Source organism: Malus domestica, chromosome 15, assembly GCF_042453785.1.
Source record: "Malus domestica chromosome 15, GDT2T_hap1".
NCBI classification, from domain to species: Eukaryota; Viridiplantae; Streptophyta; class Magnoliopsida; order Rosales; family Rosaceae; genus Malus; species Malus domestica.
Window position 1 is genome coordinate 28,656,746 of NC_091675.1, and position 23,963 is coordinate 28,680,708.

Consider the following 23,963-nt stretch of genomic DNA (forward strand, 5'->3'; position numbering starts at 1 on the left):
GAAACAAAACCGTGAAGGCATGGCCGGGGCCTAAAGCGGATAATATCATGCTACGGCGGAGCCGGGACTAGGATGTGACAAATTGCAGATCGTAATATCGAGAACTTATTTGCTAAACTCGTTAAGCAAGTGGACATTTAGGTCCGTCTATATTAGTATTTTTATTTATTTATACGTCTAGTTAATTGTTTATCGTTTGGGCTTAACTCAATGATACTACACGCTTATTCTCGGAGTACGTTACATAACGACGGCGTAGGTGAAACCTTTCTATGCTAGGTTTTTTTTATTTCATTACAATTATTTTAACTTTACTTCACTACATACGTATTTTGACGTTATGTTTTAATATATCTATTTTTGACCTTATTTTTTTATAAAAGTATTATATTTTGGTATTATATTGAAGGAGAATGAAGTTTAAGTTTGGAGGCATGAGGAATCACTGCACTCCGATCGCGATGGAATGACATTCTCTTTTATGCAACTGCTCTAACTTGATATCTTCTCTACATATTTATTTTTCTGCTGTCTTTTCACTATTTTTGAATAACAAATGATTTCAAATTTCGGGGACGATAGATTGTGACAACCCGTCCCTAGTTCTATGATTTTATAAATTTAAAAAATGTGAATTTACGAAAATGCATTAGAGGCGAGGGTATTGACTTTCGTTGACCGTTAGTTCACAACACGTATGAACTGTTACTTTACCATATTCCAGAAGTACTCATGGGTGTGAATGAGTACGCAAGCAGAATTGAAATCGGAATTACGACAAAGGTTTTTATTAAAACTATAGTTTTAGGCCCACTCATTCTTGTTTTTTGCCCCTCCAGGTTTTAGTTGCTAAACTTTTGTATCGACGAGGATTCTTGGCAAATCTGAGTATAGATGGCTACCTATGAGGGTATAATGCTTATCCACTATACTATACTTTACTTATGCTCTGACGTCACAAGTGAAATGAGTTCATTTCCGCTCATCAGCGCACTCTTATATTTGGCACTTTTAGGTTTAAATTTATTCACATTTTCCACATCACTACATTTTATGGCTTCGTCAACTTCCAGGTGTTGGCTAGCACAGCTCGATTCGGAGTCCTAGTAGACATATCAGGTCGGGGTGTGTCAAATAAGAGTTTAATCTCTTAAAAAATGAAGAGGTTAATGAACTTTTTTGTATACCAATTAACTTAACAAAGTTACAAACTAGTGCACTCAAATATTTGTATTTCATAAAGGGTGTGATATCCACACATCCCTTTTTACTTCTCTCACACATTTTTGACTTTCGGCCGTCAGATCGGATGAATTAAAGAAGATCAACGGACATAAATTAACAAGGGGTGTGTGAGAAGTAAAAAGAGGTGTGTGGATAGCACACCCTTTTCATAAAATATAAGTAACGAGCGAAAAATGTAAGTAGGTTTTCTGTCGTTCTGAACACAAGGGTACTTTCGTCACTTAGTTATAAGGGTTTAAAACCATAGGTGTGCCCCGTTGATCTATAAAGCAAAATGACCACGACACTATCAATAATCACATACGAAACAAATGAGCCTCCAGTTCCCCACCCAACCCAAAAATGGTCCAACAAAGCCCATAACCCTCATCCCCCTCCATTCTCTCTCTCCTCCCATAATTCTAAACCAACCAGCACACCCACCACAAGAACACCCAAAACTACTAGTTGCACCCCACTCCAGCATTTGTTCATCTGGCTTGTCTTCTTCTTCTTCTTCTTCTCCATCTGGGCCTTCTTCTTTCTCATCCGGGAGTTCCTTTTCGTCACCTGGGTTTTCTTCTAAAATGGCGGGAATGGTGGCTGTTGATCCGTACGTTCACTTGACATTCTTCGCCTACCTCTTAGGTTTCCTCGTTCTGTCTGTTCTCCGACGCCGTAATTACAGCAAAGCCAAGAGCAAGGCTCAGAAGAACAACAATAATACGACGAACGTTCCGGAAAAAAGTATCAACCGCTTCGATGACGGAGAAGTCCCGCCAGTTCACGGCACTGGCACCGACGTCATCGTTGTCGGTGCAGGAGTTGCTGGCGGTGCTCTCGCCCTTACCCTCGCTAAGGTAAACAAAAGAAAAAAAAAAACGAGAAAGCACAATTTGAATTTTTATTGTTTTATTTATTTATTGGAAATTCAGCTTTGTTTGTTTATTTGTGAATGTGGGTAGAGTAACTTGTCGGATTGAGAAAACATGCTTTTGGTTTGCAAGAAAGTGTTTGCTTATGAAGTTTTCTTTGGTCGTTTTTGTGTTACGAATACTACTATTAACTAACTAATGAGTAATGTTATTTATACTATGTTTTTTAATCACATTTTTATACTATCTTATGTGGCATTTGATGTGGATAGCCACATCATTTGAATTGAATTAATCAGATTTTTAAATTTAATTCATTATTTAATAAATTAATAAATAAGAAAAATTAGTTAATTAAATGATGATTGTGTTATACGAGAAGTATTTCTCCTTCATTTCCTTGGGTTTTACAATTTTTTCAAATGATATGGCTAACTACATCAGATACCATCTAAGATGATATAGAAATATGATATAAAAACATTGTATGAATAATATTATGGGATGTGATATTGACACACCCTTTTTTACTTTTCTCACACCCTTTTAATTTTCGGCCGTCGGATCAAATGAATTAAAGAAGATCAAAAGACATAAATGAATAAAGGGTGTGAGAGAAGTAAAAAGAATGTGTAGATATCACACCCCTAACATTATTCTTAACTAACCGATTGAAAAGTCACGATCTTGGCATGCACTCACAAAAGTTGATGACGCACCTATTGTTTGCTTTTATTTTTAAATTTTTTTTCTTTTATCAATTTTCCAAATAAATAAAAAATCAACACCTTTCGATAATTTAGTTCAGTAAGAGTAAATACTTGCACGCTCAAATGTGGAGCAAATCGACAATTTATTATGAATACGTATATATTTCAATATAAAATTATAAAATTAATTTTTTATTATAAAATTTGTAAGATAAAAATGCATTTTTTTTTAATTACAACGGCTAACACAAGGGATGGATCTCTTTTTTTTCATCATGTTCTTTCACAAATTTTGAAAAATGAAATTTTATTTGAACCCATATAACTTTTTTTTACACTTAACTTAAATTTCAAATATGAAATGTCTTTATTAATTACCAACAAGTACAAGATGAAATTAACAATAAAAATTAGATTGTCTGCCCTCTGTTTGGGTGTCCTTCCCATCCCCTCCTATTTGTGTGATCACGGTTAAGTCACGTTAACATTTTATATTATTATTACTTTTTGTCTTATTATCTCTATAAAAAATTAATATAAAATGTTGATATAACTTAACCGTGACTTTACAAAATAGGAGAGGATGGAAAGGGCAGACAATCTGCCTCCAATTTAATTAACACTTTGTTCCCTGGATGAGTTTTGAGATTAGACCCGTCATTAATGTTTTTAAACCAAGTACATTATGGTCACATGCTTTTAATTATCTGACGAGGTTGAATTTTGTGTAGACAAGAAATCACATGATATTGATGGTTTTTTTTTGTTGAACTTAATGTGGTGTTCATAAACTCATAATGTTAAAAGAAAATGTGGGTTTTCAATTTACATTTGTGTACTTGTTCATCATTTTTTAATATTTCTTTCTTTGACATCACAATAGTTTTGGTTTCTTCGTCTTTCTAATCTTTCAAGTTTCTTTTGAAAATGACAACTTACATATAATTCATATAAAATCTATGCAAATTGATAAATCGAAAAGATATTATAAAATCTTTTAAGTTCATTAGTGTTGTTTTTGTGGCCTACCAAGAACGCTACAACAGTTGGATGAAACTCAAATTTAGTGAGGCCCTTTAGTACAAACACAGTGAACTCCAACTCAAATATAGGCACTTGCTAGCGAGTGTGTTGGAGAAGCCAAAATACCCGAGGGTAGTCTAGTGGGGACGACTTGTTTGATATGGTCACGCAAAGCAACTTAAGATTTAACGAGAACAACGTTGTAGTGGGTGATGGAGACTCCATCAAAAGCAACTGTTTTATTTTTTTATTTTTTTTATGAACAAACGATATTATCTATACTAAGGGAAATGGGTGGACTTAGCCTCATAATGGACTAGCAATAATGTGGTTCAAATTTGCTTGTGGCAAGAATCGAATATAATACCTCTCATGTACAAGTGAAAAAGAATACTACTAGACCGTAGTACTAAGTGGTCATCCAAAGCAACTGTTGGAAGGAGAGAAGGCAAAGGAGAGAATGCTTTGATTTTGGTTTTTTATTTTTCAAATGGGTATAGAAATAATTTACATATTGAATTGGGTTTGTGAGGGTAGTTGAGGTAGTAAATTTAGGTTTAAAGAGATATTGATGGTTTAATTGAAAACAATATAGGTGTAAAAAATAAGCTGAGTGTAGAAATATGTTAGATGAGTTCAAATAAAATATATATATGTTACTTTACAATGAGAATTCTGTTTGAACTTACGATGATTTCTGATAGCACGATATACGATGATTTCTGATTGCACAATGTACGATGATCTTTAATCGTACGATGAACAAGGAGGATCCGGCATCCTCACAAAGAGGATCGTTACTTTGCCCCTTAACGACCATTCAGCAGCCGTAGCTGTAAAGGTGTTTATGTAGAAATGTAGAAACTAACTTTGTTTGCTGCTAATCCCAGGAGGGAAGACGTGTTCATGTGATTGAAAGAGACTTGACGGAGCCGGATCGAATTGTCGGTGAGCTTCTCCAGCCGGGGGGGTACCTGAAATTGATTGAGTTGGGACTTGAAGGTAACCAATGTTACTATTTCTTAGTATTGGTTTTGGTTTTAATGTTGAATGTTGAATGTTCTGCTTTTTCTTAGTACTGGTTTCGGTTGTGAAATCTTACCATGACATCAACACGAATGAGCACTGGTTTCAGATTGTGTGGAGGAAATTGATGCTCAGCGAGTGGTTGGATACGCTCTTTTTAAGGATGGGAAGAACACTCGGCTGACCTATCCTCTGGAACAGTTCAACTCCGATGTGGCGGGGAGAAGTTTCCACAATGGCCGATTCATACAGAGGATGAGAGAAAAAGTTGCCCAGCTTCCCAAGTAAGGTTTCTTGCCTTCTCATTTGAATGCATATTTTGTTGTCCTGCTCGATTCCTTGACGCATGATTTTATGTTAAATGATCCGCATTTTTTCAGTGAAGCTTCCTCTTTTTCTAATGCATCCTCTTGTGTTTTGTTTTCTTTTCAGTGTACAACTGGAGCAAGGTACTGTGACATCCCTGCTTGAAGAAAATGGAACAATTAAGGGGGTTCAATACAAACCTAAGGATGGTCAAGAACTTAAAGTTTACGCTCCTCTTACAATTGTTTGTGATGGTTGCTTCTCAAATCTGCGCTGCACTCTTTGCAAGCCTCAGGTAAAGTTGCTTCCTCAAATCCTTAATTGAACTATTACTTGGTCTGATTAGGATGCTGATACAGTCATTTATTCTTTCTACTCCTAGCGTCGGAGATTTATGGTTGAACTATATCCAATCGTCTTGAATTAGTACTGACTTTTTCGCTTCACACTTTCTACATAGACAGATAACGTCAATCTTCTTTTTTCACAGGTAGAAGTACTCTCTTGCTTCGTAGGACTAGTCTTGGAAAATTGCAGACTCCCATTTGCAAATCATGGGCATGTTATTCTAGGAGATCCCTCTCCGATCCTGTTTTATCAAATCAGCAGTACAGAAGTCCGTTGCTTGGTTGATGTACCCGGCCAAAGGGTACCTCCGATTGCCAATGGTGCGTTGGCCAACCGTTTGAAGAATGTGGTGGCTCCACAGGTACCTTTCAATTTCAAAACTAGAATTCTTAATTTCAACTTTGAAACATTTTGGTTGGTCCTATTTTGTCGACAGTAGTTTCTTTGTTCCTTTTTGGCCTGAGCTGGCTTCTTGCTTCTATGAATTAATGAAGAAAACATCTGTTTTAGGTTCCACCTGAACTTCATGATGCCTTCATTGCTGCAATTGATAAAGGAAATATTAGAACAATGCCAAACAGAAGCATGCCTGCCAGTCCACATCCAACTCCAGGAGCCCTTTTGCTGGGCGATGCTTTCAATATGCGTCATCCTTTAACTGGCGGAGGAATGACTGTGGCACTGTCAGATATTGTCGTGCTCAGGGATCTTCTTAAGCCGTTGCATGACCTACATGATGCAGCTTCATTGTGCACATACCTAGAATCGTTTTATACCTTGCGGAAGGTAAGCTCTGTTGCTCGTGTGACTGTTTAATATCACTGTGCACATACCTAGAATCCTGTTATACCTTGCGAAAGTTACAGAAATAATGATTTCTTTAAAGGTGATTCCTCTGGAAAAGAATAATTCTGAACACGTGAAATCGAACTGTTTCAGTTCTGTTTCCTGTTAAGCTCCATAAAAATTGATTTCATAGTTGCATTGCTTGTAATAGAGATTATTATCACACTACTTATTCATCCTACTGACATTTGATGTTGTTTTCACAGCCGGTTGCATCTACAATAAATACCTTGGCAGGTGCCCTATACAAGGTGTTCTCTGCCTCCCCTGATGAAGCAAGGAAAGAGATGCGCCAAGCATGTTTTGACTATCTCAGCCTCGGAGGTGTCTGTTCAACAGGACCAGTGGCTTTGCTTTCTGGTCTAAACCCTCGTCCGTTGAGTTTAGTCCTTCACTTTTTTGCTGTGGCGGTATATGGTGTTGGTCGTTTGCTACTACCATTTCCTTCACTAAAACGCGTGTGGCTTGGAGCTAGATTACTTTTGGTAGGTTTTTCTTTTCCCCCTAATTTCCTTGATGGTCATTGAATATTAAATCATGTTTTGTGTGGTTCATACTTTCAGAGCATAGTAAGAACAATAGTATTCATTAGACTCGCATTTGATATTGTGAATTGCCACGACGTCTAATCAAAGAACAAAATTTCATTATTTGAACAAAAATTGTATACAATGTGAAGCCGTTTGGTTTGTTCTTACAAGTACCTTGCATCTCAAGGTGAAGCTTTATATATGACCTTTCGTATGAGCTAGATACCTAATTTTCTAACTGAGCAGATCCATGGCCGTCATTGTATAGAGTATACATGATTTCAATTAGTTTCCCTGATTCTTAACGAAGAGCGTTTTCCTTTTGCCAGAGTGCGTCGGGTATTATATTCCCCATCATCAAGGCGGAGGGAGTAAGACAGACCTTCTTTCCTGCTACTATTCCAGCTTATCATAGAGCTCCTCCTGCTGAGTGAGCTACAGAAAATGATGTGGGAGAGCAAGGCAATGTCATGCTTCAAATTTGTTGCTGTCAAGGGTCGAGACAAACCAGTCGGTACCTGCAAATTCTTTCTTGTTAATGGTAGATAAGAGGAAATCCAATTGTATTTTCCCTGAAGTCATTGAAACATTGTTTCTGTGGGCTTAGGACCGTTTTCTCAATGCATGAACCATTGATGTAGGAACACGAAATATGTATATCTTATGGTGGTATGGCCAGACGAAAGAAATGTAAGAGTATATGTTAGATGTTTGCATCGAAAATAAAGGAAAAAATATGTTGGGACAATGAGACGACGGAGAGAGTTGTCGCTTCAGCTCACCATTTTACTGCTACATCTTAATGGTTGATCACGGAAGTATTAACTTCATCAATGGCAGTACTCCTTCAAACTATGATTAGTTCTGTAGAATGGCACGACGATGCTTGATTTCCCATTTACACATTTCTATGACTTAATCCAACTCAATCCAGGAATCTTATTCACTCGAGTTCTGTTCATCAATTCTCTCACATTAGCTGCTTCTGACCTAATATACATCTCGTGACCATGATAACCGCTTGTGTTGAACTGCTTGTTGATATAAGGATTGATTATTAATAACAGACCAAGAAGAAATGAAACAATTGAAGATTATTTGATACAAGGACCTCTAGCTAGCTGCGTTTTAGTTTTGCTTGAACCTAGTGTGGTTGTCTTTCCAACCATCCATCTTGGTCAATGAAAGAAGCTGTATTTGTCCAATATGCCACTTCCTCAGGAGGTGACTGCTTCTCCCATTCAACACGATGGGTCATAATTGCTTCTAGTCCTGTGCAACCCATCACTAAACTGTAGTACTAAGTGACTAGTAGAGTTAAAGTTTTAGAATTGCGTAATCAATATTTGTTTAATTTAAGTAGGGAAAAGTTTGAAACTTTACTAAAGAGGTTGACAAAGTGTGTTTTTTTTAACTGATAGTACATATTCTCTACATAATAATTCAATGCAGACACACACAACTGACTTTATAATAGACACTATTCATCTAATAGAGATAAACTCTTTAGTTATATGTAAAATCCATAATCCATATGTATAAGATCGTGTCACTAACGATGTTAATTTTATGTGCGTAAGTAATATTTTTCCTTTTCTATATCATGAAGAAAAATACATTGTTCAAAACAAAAGAAAACTTACACAGAACCAGAAGGATGCCATGCTGACAAACCCTCTGGGTTAATAACATTTTCCATGTAGGTCGAGGCAAACAACACTCTTTGCATATGCTCCGTAGGCGCTCCCTAAAAGTACAGGACCTGTGCCAAATATATGGCAATCTTTGAATACAAAACCTGTACTATCGTTAGGGTTGTCACGACCTTGAGCTGTAATATAACCACCACCACCTATTTTGTCCAACATTATGTGTATCTGGCATTCTACAAAATGATTTGATCGAGAGTAAATTAGTAAATGCATACATGTTTTTCTAAATTGCTCTTAATCGACTTATATACAAACCGTAGTATAGTGTGAAATCAAATAAAGGAATACAAGTGCAAGTGACCTTCTATCACAGTAATGGAGAAGAGTGTTGTTTTTGCATGACCACGTAAGTTTGAACCTCGTTGGCTCTTTAATCTAACAAATCTATTGTTTGAAAAAAAAAAAAAAAAATATGAGTAAAAGTGAAAAGGATTAGATATTTAACCTCATAAATCGACTGGCCATTGCCCCAAATAAAGTCCATAGCCCCTTGAAGGAGGTAGATTCTTTGCCTTTCTGTTTTGTGTGATCACGGTTAAGTCACGTTAACATTTTATATTACTATTCTTTTTTGTCTTATTATCTTTATAAAAATATATATATAAAATGTTAACGTGACTTAACCGTGATTACACAAACAGGAAGACATGGAAAGTGGGAGGGCAGAGAATTCTCTTCCCCCCTTGAATAGTGCAGTTATAAAGTAGTGGCGACCTTTGAAATCAGTCAACGTATGTTGCAAGCTGATGAAAGAACAATTATAAAAACTTGCTTTGTCTGCTTTAATTAAAGCCGCAGGTGCCCAGGCAGTTCTCTTTGAGGCATCCGGATCGATAAGCCGACGGTCATGTACATTCTGTGAGAAACCAAAATTCTCAATTCAAGGATAAATTAATGAGAGTGACTTAAAAAAAATACACTTCCGCCACGAGCACGTAATGCTACAAAATTAGTAATTTAATAATGATGAATGGTCTCAATAAAAAAAAAATGAATGATCAGATATTTCTTTTTATAATAAACAATATTACCTACACTAAGGGTAGGGGGAGAGGGAATAGTCTTAACCTCACAATAGACTAGCAATAATGTGGTTCAAATTTGCTTTTGACAAGAATCAAACCTAAGACCTCTCACTTACAAATAGAAAGAAATACTACTAGACCGTAGTACTAAGTTGTGAATGATCGGATTTTGAAATTACATTCTATTATTGGGAGTTGGATCCCATCCGGATCTATTTTGTGGGGATCCTAAGGATCTCTACATCTTAGCCATTAATCGTGTATCGTGCAGTAAAAAATCATTTGACTTTTTTTATTTAAAATTAAACACAAATAATATCTGACGAAAACTGACAACACAATATACGATAAACAGTTAGGAAGTGAGAATCCCTAAGATATTTACAAAGTGGATCCTGAGATGATCCCTTTCCCTATTATTGGGCCCAAACATAAGTGTTAGTGTCACGTTTACACGTACGGAAAAGAAGATGATATTGGTACTAGAAATATTGTGAATTTGTTTATATTTAAAAAGTGCACAATATATATATCTCTATTAATTAATAAAATACTCATTTTCAACCACAATCCTATGAAATTACCTGTTTAACCATCTAATTAAAACAGAACATGAATAAGAAATATGGGGCAGAAATGTAATTTCACACAACCAAATTTTACTTTTTTTTAAAAGCCTTACCTACATGTAATCCTAACATATTCTTATTTTTCCTATTTTACCATTTTTTTATGAGAAAATGACAATCATATACTTATTTTTTCAATTTTACCCTCACTTTTGATACACAATATTTACATGAGGAGGACAAAACATTAATTATGTAATATTAAAAAAAATATGCACACAAAGTGTGTGCTCTCTGCTAGTATATAAAGTGAGAAGGCCAAATAGGTGAAACATTCAATAAATCCAATATTGCCCTTTGTTTCCTTCACAATCAAAATCCAAAAAAGTTTAGAAAATGAGGATAAAGTGGTAAAATCAGTATTGCTACACAGGAGAGAAGATGAATGTGGTTTGGTTTGGAACTGTTATGAGCAGTTGCGTTCGGTTTCTCTCTTTCTTCCACCATCCACCACGCAAAAACTCAATCGTCTCAGTCTCTCAAGTATTTTTCTTTATTTTCTTCTCTTCTTCTCTTCTCTTGCTATTTTTGGCGTTGATTTCTTTCTCTATCTTGTCTTATCAAGAATGAATTTGAAGTCTAAATTACGGCTAAAAATATAGAGGAGAAAATCTGGAAGGAATCCATCGGTGGATTCAGACGCAACTCTGAAACGGTAGCAATCAAGGTTAGATCAGAAGCATGCTGCAGTGGGTAGTGAAACTTCGATTTTCGGAGCAGCAACAACCTTATTTGGTGGAGTTGAGCATGTGACTCCAACTCGAGTTGAATAATCTCTGCAACGGAGCAACTCAGTTTGCAAATAACTTACGATGAGCTGAAACCTTCCTCCCAATTTCTACAGCCAACATCTCACTGCACGTCTTAAGAACAAAGGGGTACGTAAAATTGTCCGCTTTGTGTCCAAAACTATGTATTTCACGGTACAAAACTAGAGATTTGAATGAACATCCATTACAGGCATATTCCTAGATTATGAAATTCTACAGGAACAAGTTTTTTAGTAAAATCCCATAAAAAATTTGCTGCGCTTGGGGCATTTTACCGCAGTACGTAGAAAGGGGCGGTGAAGGCGATAGGGTGGAGGTTCTAGCCATTTGGTAAGGATTTGGTTTTGATGAGGGATCGGAAGATGGTAATTTTTAGCTCTCCCTTTACTTCAAATGTTGCAGATCCACAAGGAAGAGGTGTTTCACTTCATTAGTTTTTATATTAGCAATTTTTATATATTTGTAGCTTGTAACCGTATGACAGGATTACAAATAGTAACGATTTCACTAAATATCTCTGGCTTTAATTCTTTATTGTTTTATCCTTTTTGTGTGAGGTTCTATCAATTATTTACAATCTCTGCATTCTTATTCATGTGCTTATAACCATTTAAATTGATTATTATTTTTCTTGCAGTTCCAAGCTTTTGATGAATTAAGGCAAACTCTCTCGAACTCCCTCTTTATCATACTTTCTTTCAATTTCTTGGTATGCAATAGTTCTTTGCCTGGATTTTTTTATAATATTATTTACTATTATTATACTTTCTTCTTCTATATATATAAATCCAGAAGACAAAAATTTTAAAATAACCATAATCCAAAAATAATCTTATTTTATTCAGATTTTAAGAAAAAATTATTTCAATTTGTAGTCTTCTAGCAAAACAAAACTACCACGTAGAGGGATAAAATGACACATCCCGATCGAGATCAAGGCATGCTGACCGTCACGTGAGAGTGACGTAGCCATGTGCACAGTGCGGAAGCAATAGATATAAGAAATATACGAATAATTAAAAACCGAATTACTAGAGTGCACTATTAAACAGGAAGTGATAGGAGTTAGTTACAAAAGTAAACACTCCTAATCAGAGCATAATAAGTCTAGGTGCAGTCTAGTATGACAAATACTAGTTATACAGTACCAGGAATGTCCCACTGTTATTTAGATAGGTTAGAATTGCCGACGTCCTCAAGCCACCAACAGCAAGCTTATTTAAAACCTGGAGGGGCGCAAAACAGAAAACGTGAGTGGGCAAAAACAAATGTTTTACAAAATCATTTCATTTATCAACATAACTAACCCCTCGCTGTAAAACATGTATAATTTTTCCCAGAATCAAGATATAAGCATATACATAATATATATGAAATCATATCAATTCAATTCAATTCGTATAACCATTTTCATATATACGCCATGCCAAGATATAATAGAATAAACAATTCAGGTAAGAATAATTTCATAGAATTATAACATGTGAGCCGGAACCCCTATGGTAGTCTGTACGGCTGAATTCATAGCTCAAAAGTCACTCTAGCCGGAGTCACTACTATGACCTATACGGCAATATACTGCACAAGAGTCGGAACCAAACAAAAAGGTCTATACGACAATAATGGGTGTAATATAATCATGCTCAATACTACTCTCACATAATAGTTGGGCGATAAATCACTAGTCACCTACAAGTCGGAACCATAAATAAGGTATGTACGACAAGACTGTGCACCTAAATTGGATCCAATATGAGCATATGGTGCGGGAGGTGACATAATAAACAGGCATGTGCCATATCTATGGCTAAATCATAATCACCCTAAGTGCATTTTTATGAGTTCAACATTATTCAATCACATATTATTTCATCGATGATTTATATAACTAAATACAACTTACCTGAGCTTACCTGAGCGTCCACAACACGACATTTATATATATATAAAGCATCACATACCAATTCATGTATGAATTATAAACTTATATGCATGGCATTTATGGCATACTATCATTTAACACATTTTTCTGGGAATATATCAAGTATATAATATATACTGAAAATCAAAAGCCCACTCACTGGTATGTGTAAGGGTCGTAGCCCCCGAGTCACCCTTGGATACGCTCGTCCTCGGGATACGTCTTACCTATATGTGAATTAACTATAAAAACATTACTTTAAAACACATAGACAAAACTAGCTAATAACTTCTCATACAAAGCTCAATTTTGGTATTTTGAATATACCAACGTGACCTACACAACCTCACAAACATTGTGATATTTTTAAAATAATTTTTCTGTGGCTCATGCGCCCTTACGCGTCGGGGAGGGCACGGCCTCACGCGCATCATCTTCAACCTCTAGACGCCGGAACAGTGTTGCCGGCATCGAATTCTGGGAAGACCTGTAACTGCCTTTTTCTCACTCGTTTTTACACCATTTTCCACAAACGTTTCACCAAAATGCCACAAATTACGAGAGGAAGAAGATTATACCTTTTTGGAGCTTCAAATCCCTTGAAAACTCGTTGGGAAAATCCTACCAAAACCGGCCACCTTCGAACCTCGTGATCTCGACGTCAAAATTGAGCCAACGAAGCACTCCGAGCTTCGTCAGAATCTCTTAGAGCTCGTTGTGAGCTTGGATTGTCCTAAAACATAACCATTCCAAAAGTTCATGAATAGTGCTCAACTCGGAGCTTGAGTTTTCAACGTGAGAACAGACGAGTTCTTACTTGAAATGGGTACCTTTGAACTCGTAATGGAATAAGGAACACAATGGTGTGCTTCACACCCTCGATCTGTGAAGATTTGGCTTGGTCCAAGGTTGTCCGTACGTAGGAGAGAGAGGAGAGAGAGAGGAGAGAGTGAGTCCGAGAGAGAGAGTACGGGAGAGAAGAGAGAGAAAGGGTATGGATGTGTGAGTGGTTCCAAAATGCACACCAATAAAAACTCTTTAATCTTTTAGTTCTAATTGGGTTCAATTAGTTAGAGATAGAAGTAATTGACCCAATTTCTTAACCCAAAATACGAACACACACCCGACGCTCAAGGGTAAATTCATCTTTTCACAACCACGATAATTATTTCTCGGGACGAGCTGTGACAATCTACCCACCTTATAAAATTTCATCCTCGAAATTACACATAACAAATACATCCATTAATAATCATAAAACAAGCATGGGTACATCTCTCTCATCCGATCCTCTGTCTCCCAAGTAGCTTCTTCCACTGAATGATTTCTCCATAATACTTTCACCAAGCGCACGGTCTTATTCTTTAGTTTCTTATCCTTCCAATCCAAAAGAGTCACTGGTTCCTCATCATAAGTTAAATCCGGATTAATTTCCAAAGGTTGAGGAGGAATCACATGTGAACGATCTGAAACATAATGTCGAAGCATCGAAACATGAAATACATCGTGCACCTTGGACAACTTTGGAGGCAACTCAAGTCTGTAAGCAACCTCACTGACTCGCTCGGTGATCATATATGGTCCAATGTACCTAGGACTCAACTTTCCTTTCCAAATCGTACAACACATTTCCAAGGTGATAGCTTCAGGAATACCCAATCACCTTCATTAGAATTTCGATCAGTGGCATGCTTGTCTGCTAAGCTCTTTTGTCAATCTTGGGTCGCTTTCAGGTTAGACTTAATTACCTGAACATTTTGAGTAGTCACATCTACAATCTTAGGGCCCACTCAAACTCTTACGCCAACCTCTGACCAACATAGAGGCGTACGACAAGATTTCCCATAAAGTGCCTCAAATAGTGCCATACCAATACTCGAATGATCACTGTTGTTGTAGGCGAACTCCATCAAATCCAAACAATCATGCCAACTATCCCCAAACTGTTGCACTGAAGATCTCAACATATCCTCTAATGTTTGAATAGTCCTATTAGATTGTCCATCTGTCTGAGGGTGATATGCCGTACTGTAAAGCAATCTCGTACCAAGAGCTTCCTGGAATGCTATCCAGAACTTGGAAGTAAATCTAGGATCCCAATCCGAGATAATATTAACTGGCACACCATGGTACTTCACAATTTGTGATATAAATAACTTAGCTAATCGGCTTAAAAAATATTTCTCCCTCACTGGAATGAAATGTGCTGACTTCATAAGCCGATCAACTACCACCCAAATGCCGTCATAACCATGATGTGTATGAGGAAGCTTGTACACAAAATCCATAGTAATATTTTCCCATTTCCACTGTGGAACGGGAAGTGGTTGCATCAATCCAAACGGCTTCTTCCTTTTAGCTTTAACTTGTTGGAAAATGGCACACTTACTCACATATTCGGCAATTTCTCTTTTCATACCCAGCCAATAATAAAATGGTCTAATGGTAGGATACATTTTAGTGCCTCATGGATGCATCACATATGTCGAAATATGTGCTTCATCTAAAATCGACACATACATTCTGCTTTCCTGCACAAGCATACCATCAGTTTCTCGAATCCCAAAATCTCTCTTTTTGCCTTGATTCCTTGCTTGAATTATTTCCTGGGTCTCTTCATCATTCATTTGAGCTTCAAGCACACGATCAATTAAAATTGGCCTAACTTGAAAATTAGCAAGCAAGACTTCTTCTCGATCTTCCACTCCTAACTCCACTCCAGTGGATCTCAAATCTGCTAGAAGAGGAACATGACAATCATAAATGGCATTAAGTCTGGCTGGAGTCTTCCTACTAAGTGCATCCGCCACAGCATTTGCATGATTAGGATGATACTCAATTGTGCAATCATAGTCACTAAGTAACTCAATCCACCTCTGTTGTCGAAGATTAAGATCTCTCTGAGTAAACAGATACTGAAGACTCTTATGATCTGTGAAGATCTTACATTTCTCACCATAAAGATAATGTCTCCAAATCTTTAAAGCAAAGATGATAGCTGCCAACTCCAAATCATGCGTAGGGTAATTCTTCTCATGAGGTTTCAACTATCTCGAAGCATAAGCAATCACCCTACCATGTTGCATCAATACACAACCCAAACCATTCAGAGAAGCATCACTACAAACCTCATAATTACCGCTATCATTTGGAAGTTCTAGAACAGGTGCATGAGTGAGATAGTACTTTAATTGCTAAAAACTTTACTCACATTTATTATCCCACTCAAACTTAACATCTTTTCGAGTCAACCTCGTCAATGGCAAAGCAATCACTGAAAAATCCTTAACAAACAGTTTATAATAGTCTGCTAGGCCAAGAAACTCCGTACCTCAGTGACAGTTCGAGGTTGCTCCCAATTCTCCACAGCTGCCACTTTATGAGAATCCACTTGCATGACTTGAGCAGAAATGACATGTCCCAAAAATGCCACTTGATTCAACCAAAATTCACATTTGCTAAACTTAGCATATAGCTGGTGTTCCCTCAAACTGCTCAACACCAACTTTAGATGTCTTGCATGCTCAGCCTTAGACTTAGAGTATACCAGAATATTGTCAATGAAGACAATAACAAACCTGTCCAAATATGGCTGGAATACTCAATTCATTAAATCCATAAAAGCTGCTGGTGCATTAGTTAACCCGAATGGCATCACAAGAAACTCATAATGACCATATCGAGTCCTGAATGCGGTTTTAGGGACATCTTCATTTTTAATCTTCAACTAGTAGTAACCTGACCTCAAGTCGATCTTAGAAAATACATAGGCACCTCTGAGTTGATCAAATAAATCATCTATACGAGGTAATGGATAACATTTCTTAATGGTTACTCGATTCAGTTGTGTGTAATCAATGCATAGCCTCAAAGTTCCATCTTTCTTCCCCACAAATAAAACTGGAGCTCCTCAAGGTGAAGTACTAGGCTGAATAAAACCTTTATCCACTTACTCTTGTAACTAAACTTTCAATTCCCTTAATTCAGCATGAGCCATTCTATAAGAAGTCAAGGATATAAGATTTGTACCTGGAAGCAAATCAATAACAAACTCCACATCTCTATCTGGCGGCAATCTAGGCAAATCTTTAGGGAATACATCTGGAAAATATCTGACCACACGAACATCCTCCATACTACTAGGAGTATCATCATTCAATACCACATGAGCCAAATATCCCTGACAACCTTTTGACAACAATCTCTTTGCTTTCATGGCTGAAATAATACCATGCCTTACCCCACTAGGCTCTCCTACAAATGTAACTTCAGGTAATCCAGGACAACGAAATGTGGCTGTTTTTCCATAACAGTCTATCTTGGCACGATTATAGTGCAACTAATCAGTGCCCAAAATCACATCAAAATCCATAATATCCAACGACATAAGATTAGCCGGCATGACAACATTCTATACTATCACTAGACATCCTGGATATACCCAATCCACAAAACATCTATCCCCTCTAGGCATAGAAAACTCTAAATTATATCCTGGAGGTGTAGGATGGGGTTGTGTCACTTAAGCAAAAGTATGATGTGGATGCAAATTTCTTCCTCCTTGATCTTGGACAATTTTGCACCTACAAAAAAAATTAACATCTTAGGTTAAGGCCAAGAGCCTCACGCACCCACGATGAATGGGGGGGGCTTTGGCCGAAGAACCTCCGATGCCAAAGTTAGAATTTAGAGAGAAAGAGTGTTTAGAGAATTTTGGGATTTTTGCCAAAGTGTTGGAATTTAGTTTTTGGTGAAAATAGGAACCTATTTATAGGGTTAGGCTTGTCCATTTTTTGAGAAGAAAAGGCCGGCCTTAATGGGGATTTTTAGGTTGAAATTTTGGTTTAATTAGCCAATTTATTGGCTAATTAACCCTAAAGGAATAAATTGGTGGTTACCAAATTGATTAATTTGCATAAATGGGATAATAAAGAGGGAAAATGGAAAAAGGTAAAGAGAAAGGATGGTGACCGGTTTTGACTAGCTTTAGGGTTGAATTGGATGTATTTTGTGGTTAATTGGGTGATAAATTTGGTGATTAATGAATTAATTAGGAATTAATTCATTAATTAGCCAATTAATCTCTATTTTATGGGATAACTTATAGGTTGTGAAGTAATTACCTATAATGAGGATAGATGAGATAAATTGGAATTGGTTACCTTTTTTGGAGCATTTTTGACTTGGTTGAGGATGATTGTCCGCCGCTTGCGCGTAGGAATTTCGGTATGCCTCAAGGGTATTTTTGTCCTCTTTTACCCAAAAATCCACGTGTCGCCTTGTGATTATTTTTGGCTCCACAAATGCCCCCACACCTGTTGGGCTGCTCGCAAGAAAGGGCAGCAGGTGTAGAGATTTCCTTGCTTTTAGGAAACTTAGGACTACTTCCTGTTTTGATGTAGATTCTCTCTTTAATAAGAAATTAGATCCTTCTAGGAAAGGGAAATAAATTTCTCTCAAAGCCTATTTAAGTCCACCTTAAGTGGGTTGTTAAATCAACTTTGGAGAGCGATTTATTCTACCCTACAAGAGAGAGAGAGCTTAGAGGATATTTGTTCCCCCTCCTCTAGCAATCTTCCACATCCTGCCCGTGCAAAAGACCGTCTTTCGTTGATTTCTTCGTCTTCTCCGTGCCGCACCGATGTAAGAAAAATTTAATTTTTTCTTGTCTTCTTCTTGGATAGTGCTATTGTGGGGCAGTCGTCGGGGTGGTGCGGTACGTCGGCTGGCAGGGGCCAGGAGTCGGCTCGGCATGGGCCGATGAGGCATCGTGGTAGGGACCACTGCTTTAAGCTGCTTAACTTGGCTAGAACCAAGGGCAGCTTGTGTGACTGGGCCTCGGATTGTGGCGCTGGGGTGCAGTGCTAGGCAAGTCACATGGCTCATGTCCTTTTAGGCTTTTGGACATAACGCGAGCTAGGCCGATGATTGAGAGAAATGAAGAGGTTGCGAACCTCATGAGCTGCTGAAATGTTGGGTTGAACTCCCCTGCTAGGTACCACGAATGACGTTGGCTACTTTAACTCTCTTCGTCAGGAGAAACGTGGGCTGCTCCCGAAAGAGGAGGTGAATAGGATCAAAGCGGATGCATTGGCTCGTCCAATCATTGTTGTGGATCCTGCTGCAAGTGAAGGTGGGAAAATGGATCTTCTCTGCTTGCTCAAGAGATGCCGGCTGAGAAAAAAAACCAAAGACTTCTTTCACTGTTCGCGCTGGTTCGCCGACTGCCTCCAGGCTGGAGCAGTCGGGGGTGATGCCGCTGCTAAGAGCTTCGCGGCTGCTGAAGGTGTGGCAACCAAATAGTCGTTGGATGTCCAGGCTCCTAAAGTGTAGTCATCTAGGTAGCCTTTAAGATTTTCTTTGTTTTTCCTTGTAGCTCTTGTTTTGCTTGAACTTCTTTGGCCTTTGCTAGTTGTTTATAAACATGTTTTCCTTCGTTTTTCTTCATCTTCACTTCTTTTGTTCATGCCCTAACCTTTAGACTTGATAGACCAGTGGCAGGCATGCTACTTTTTTATAAGCAGACAAGCTCGCGTAGCCTATGCAGCCGTAGGTGTTGGTGTAGAACTTTGCAAAGTTGTTAGCCATAGGGTTGGCAGACGGATGCCTTACTTACAGAAGCAGACAAGTCCGCGTAACCACTAGGTTGTTAACCTTGACTTTCTTCAATTCCGTAGGTTGCGTAGCAAGTATCACAACACTTTAGGACTTGGTGTAGGTTGTTCCGCGCTTGGCAGAGGTGAAGCTTATCGACTACGTAGCATGTCGGCAGTGGATAAAACTTCGTATATGCGCGCTAGCTTGTTTAACCTTTCACAAGAATGTGCGGTTGCATAAGTCTAGCGCGGCTTTACTGCTCGAAGGGCAAGCCGTAGGCAGTATTCGAGAATCCGTAGGCTACCTTAGTGCACTTGGTAGCAGCTTTAGGATTCCAGGGCAGTCGTCCATCGTATGTACTGCGTAATGTGCCATCTCCGTCTCTAGGGCCCGGTTCCCCACGGATTAGGCCAAGAGACCCAAAATCCTTCAGTTAGCTAAGCCTTGAAAAAGACCATTGCGGCTACTTCTAGGAATCCCGGCGCAAGCCATCGTGCATCTAGTTATACTAGGGCAGCCAGGCTCATCCACGTCTGGATATTCGAAGTGTAAAGTTTATCCTCCCATCTTGGAGAGCTGACCCATATGGGTGTCGGGGAATTGGTTTACCCTCTCGCACTGGAGAGCAATTAGTTTACCCTCTCGCACTGGAGAGCATGGTTGGTCCCTCGGGGGGCGCAATTCCTGCGATGGGTCCCTAAGAAGGGCGCAGTCTTCTTTGGAAGTGCCGGAGTGATCAGTTGTTATAAGCATGCAGCCGAGCCAAGTTGTGATTACTTTTGAATTCCTCATTGAAAAACGAGTGAAACGAACGAGAACTTAGCTGTAAGGTAGGAATTGCATAACAACTGGATAGTCCTCGACTTGTGAGGTGGTGTCCGTCGAGCTTCTTGAGTCTTCGGGCTTTGATGTAGTGGGAGGTCACACATGGTACTTCTTCAGATTGTAGGCGCTCCACTACTTTTCGATCTTTTTATCGTTTCATGGTGGCGAGGGTGTAATTACTCTTGCCGCCTACTCTGCTGATCTTGTACAGACATTCCCAGATGAGATTCGTCTTTTTGGATCCTTCTCTACAGGCAGTGATGAGGGCTTTTCTGCGCCGTCGACATGCAAATGCCAGAAGTCTCCATCGGGTGGAGTAGGCGCGGCTAGAGTGTGCTCGGCTACTTCTGAGGTATCGTTGGGCCGCTCTGTCGCGTCACCTAGGCTCGGCGTGAAGGCCAGTAGGGAGCTGTGGAGATGGGGCCATGTCATACGCAGCAGGAAGTGGTACTCAACTGCCGGTACATGTTGCTCCTATGTAGAATCTTTTAGGGTGACGAGGACAAAACTTGCTTATGAGTGTGTCCTTCTAGTGTTGCGTTCGTCAGAAAACTTTACATCTGCCGGGGTCTATGCCTTTATCGTCGCGCGTCTGGATTGGGCAGAATAGTACGTCATGAGGATAACTGCATGCGTTTGAAAGTAAAACTTGTGCTTTCAGGTTGCAACAACTATCGCCAAAGTTAGGTTTTGAATTTTTAATAGCATCGAGGAGAGCTTTTGAACTATAGAATACAAGTAGTCGGGCCCCCATCTCTTCTCGCATGATGGTAGAGCTTATTGCTACTTTAGATACCGTCAAACATGTGAATAAGTCCTCCGCTGCTTCTATGGAGGTGATGTTGGGTACTTCTTCAAGTCCTTGAATGTGCATTGGCGAGCCTCATCCCAAAGTGCATGTTTCTCTGCCAAAGCAAAAGAGTCTGCCAGAGTTAGATCTTCTTTCATGATCAATTTTTCGAATAACGCGTGGTCTGCTGGAAGTCCTTTTTGGAAGGCTGCTCTAGCTATCGAGTCGTTGCATCCGACTATTTTTGCCTTCTCTACTTTGAATCTCCTCACATAGTCGCGAAACGACTCCTTTGGGTTCTTCTTAACGTTGAACAAATGGTCAGACTTCTTTTTGATCGAGCGATAGGATGAATATTCTTTGGTGAAAACCAAAGAAAGTTCGTAGAAATTCCAGATGGATTGTGACGGCAGGGTGTAGAACCAATCTTGCACCTCAACTTGTAGAGTGGTGGCGAATATCTTGCACATAAGATCATCGTTGTTTCGATAAAGGATCATTGCGCTTCGGTAGCGCTTTATGTGTCTCTCCGGGTCTTCATCCCCTTTGAAAGATGTGAAATGTGGCATGCTGAACTCGCGTGGAGGCTCTGCCTGCTCGATCTCATCCGTGAAGGGTGACCTACTTATGTTGGTCATGTTTCGTTGAAGTGCCTCGTCGGTGACCTCATTGCGTTGGAAATCATGCAATCGCTTGGTCAAGAGTCTCTCTACTTCTTCCTGAATTTGCCTTTGTTGGGGTAGCTAAGCTCTCGGCTGCCCCCAGCCATGACTTGCTGGTCTAGGCTGTTCTTCCAGGTGTTTGGCTCGTCTATGCCGCGGATGCAGTGCATGTGGTGCGTTCCTAGCAGGTGAGCGAGTTCTTCGCAGGCTGTTGGTTAAACTTGAGCTGGATTAAGTGACTACTTCTCTCCGTTCGTCGTGCTGCCTACTCTGATGTGAGGTTGATGATGCTCCTTATGGGCTTAGCTGCGAATGGACACTTTGCCCGGAAGGTTGCTCATGTTGACTATCAGAGTATGACCCTAACCGTGAATGTATGCTCATCTGTGGGCCTAGTCGAGAGTGCATGCTCCTCTGCGTGCTAAGACGGGAATGTACACTTCCCAAACGTTTGGCTCGTGGCTGGTCGAGTGGCCGCTTGCTGGGATGCTACTGGAAAGGTCCGTCTGCCCTTGTCCTACTTCGGGATACCTCGTCCGGGGCACGTTGGATCCCGATGCGTTGCAAAAGTTGATTCACGAAGGCTGTCTGTTGTACAAGGGCGCTCGTCAACTCTATGACTTGTTGAGACAAGTGTTGTTCGTCATTTGGATTGGAAGAGCTTGGAAGGAATACGCCTCATTGGGCAGTGGAAGGGTGGTAGACTTCGGGGGCGAGATTTGAGTTGGGAAATGTCAAATCTGTGAAAAAATATGGTGAGAATGCCCCCGGCTCGGTGGTAGGTCCGGATGGTTGAGATAGTCTTGGGCTGACTTGGGCTACTTGGAAAGCCACGGAAGCAGGCTGGGCCGTGAGAGTGGGTTGCTCGACTGGAGCTGGCTGGGCCACGGGAGTGGGCTGCTTGTCGGGAGCAGGCTGGGTCACGAGAACAGGTTAGGCCGTGAAAGTGGGCTGCTCGAAGAGAGCAGGCTGGACCACGTGAGTGGGCTGCTCGTCGGGAGTAGGTTGGGTCACGAGAGCAGGCTGCTTGGCAGGAGCAGGCTGGGCCACGGGAGTGGGCTGCTCATCGGGAGCAGGCTGGGTCACGAGAGCAGGCTGCTTGGCAGGAGCAAGCTGGGCCGCGAGAGCAGGTTGCTTAGCGGGAGCAGGCTGCTTAGTATGTGATGCATGCGAATGCGAGGCTTGGGCCGGGCCCGTGCAAACTTGGATGGCACGACTTGGATAATGGCCTTGGTGCCGTGAGCCTTGGATGGCACGGCTCGAGCCGTGGTGAAGGCACCATGGACCTCGCCACGGGTGGCTACCTAGCCACCGTGGTGGTTCCCATGGTGGAAACTCGTGGTGATGGTGTTGCTCCACTTATTGTCGCATTTAGCCTCACGGATCTCCGCAATCCCATTTCTTGAACATTAGAATTTTCACTTGTGGAATTTTCTAAATTTCTAGCCATTATATTTTGCTTATACGTTTTATCAAAGAACCTTTGCAAGTAAAAAATTCTAATAATAAGAACGTATGAAAAATATTCAAATGGACTAGAAAATAAAGAAAAAACCTTATTGTGCGAGAGTCTTCTACGAGTATGGATTTCAACTCTCAATGAAAGCACCAATTTGTGGATGCAAATTTCTTCCTCCTTGATCTTGGACAATTTTGCACCTACAAAACAATTAACACCTTAGGTTAAGACCAAGAGCCTCACGCGCCCACGATGAATGGGGGGGGGCTTTGGCCGAAGAACCTCCGATGCCAAAGTTAGAATTTAGAGAGAAAGAGTATTTAGAGAATTTTGGGATTTTTGCCAAAGTGTTGGAATTTAGTTTTTGGTGAAAATAGGAACCTATTTATAGGGTTAGGCTTGTCCATTTTTTGAGAAGAAAAGGCCGGCCTTAATGGGGATTTTTAGGTTGAAATTTTGGTTTAATTAGCCAATTTATTGGCTAATTAACCCTAAAGGAATAAATTGGTGGTTACCAAATTGATTAATTTGCATAAATGGGATAATAAAGAGGGAAAATGGAAAAAGGTAAAGAGAAAGGATGGTGACCAGTTTTGACTAGCTTTAGGGTTGAATTGGATGTATTTTGTGGTTAATTGGGTGATAAATTTGGTGATTAATGAATTAATTAGGAATTAATTCATTA

At 39.5% G+C, this 23,963-nt stretch overlaps 1 protein-coding gene across 1 annotated transcript; it reads left to right on the forward strand.

The window, feature by feature from the left end:
* Window positions 1–1,511: 1,511 nt before the first annotated feature.
* LOC103431165 (squalene epoxidase 3-like) lies at window positions 1,512–7,636 on the forward strand. Its single transcript, XM_008369309.4, has 8 exons — window positions 1,512–2,084; window positions 4,723–4,834; window positions 4,968–5,142; window positions 5,291–5,459; window positions 5,655–5,873; window positions 6,023–6,298; window positions 6,565–6,843; window positions 7,218–7,636. The coding sequence occupies exons 1-8, from the start codon at window positions 1,557–1,559 to the stop codon at window positions 7,320–7,322; spliced, it is 1,863 nt and encodes a 620-aa protein (XP_008367531.3). The 5' UTR covers window positions 1,512–1,556; the 3' UTR covers window positions 7,323–7,636.
* Window positions 7,637–23,963: the final 16,327 nt, after the last annotated feature.

Bases quoted from the DNA above. Each gene is read 5' to 3' on its own strand.
- LOC103431165 (XM_008369309.4), top strand. From the start codon at position 1,557: ATGAGCCTCCAGTTCCCCACCCAACCCAAAAATGGTCCAACAAAGCCC. The intron at 5,143-5,290 runs GTAAGGTTTCTT...TTTTCTTTTCAG, and splicing joins AAAGTTGCCCAGCTTCCCAA to TGTACAACTGGAGCAAGGTA. The intron at 6,299-6,564 runs GTAAGCTCTGTT...TTGTTTTCACAG, and splicing joins CGTTTTATACCTTGCGGAAG to CCGGTTGCATCTACAATAAA.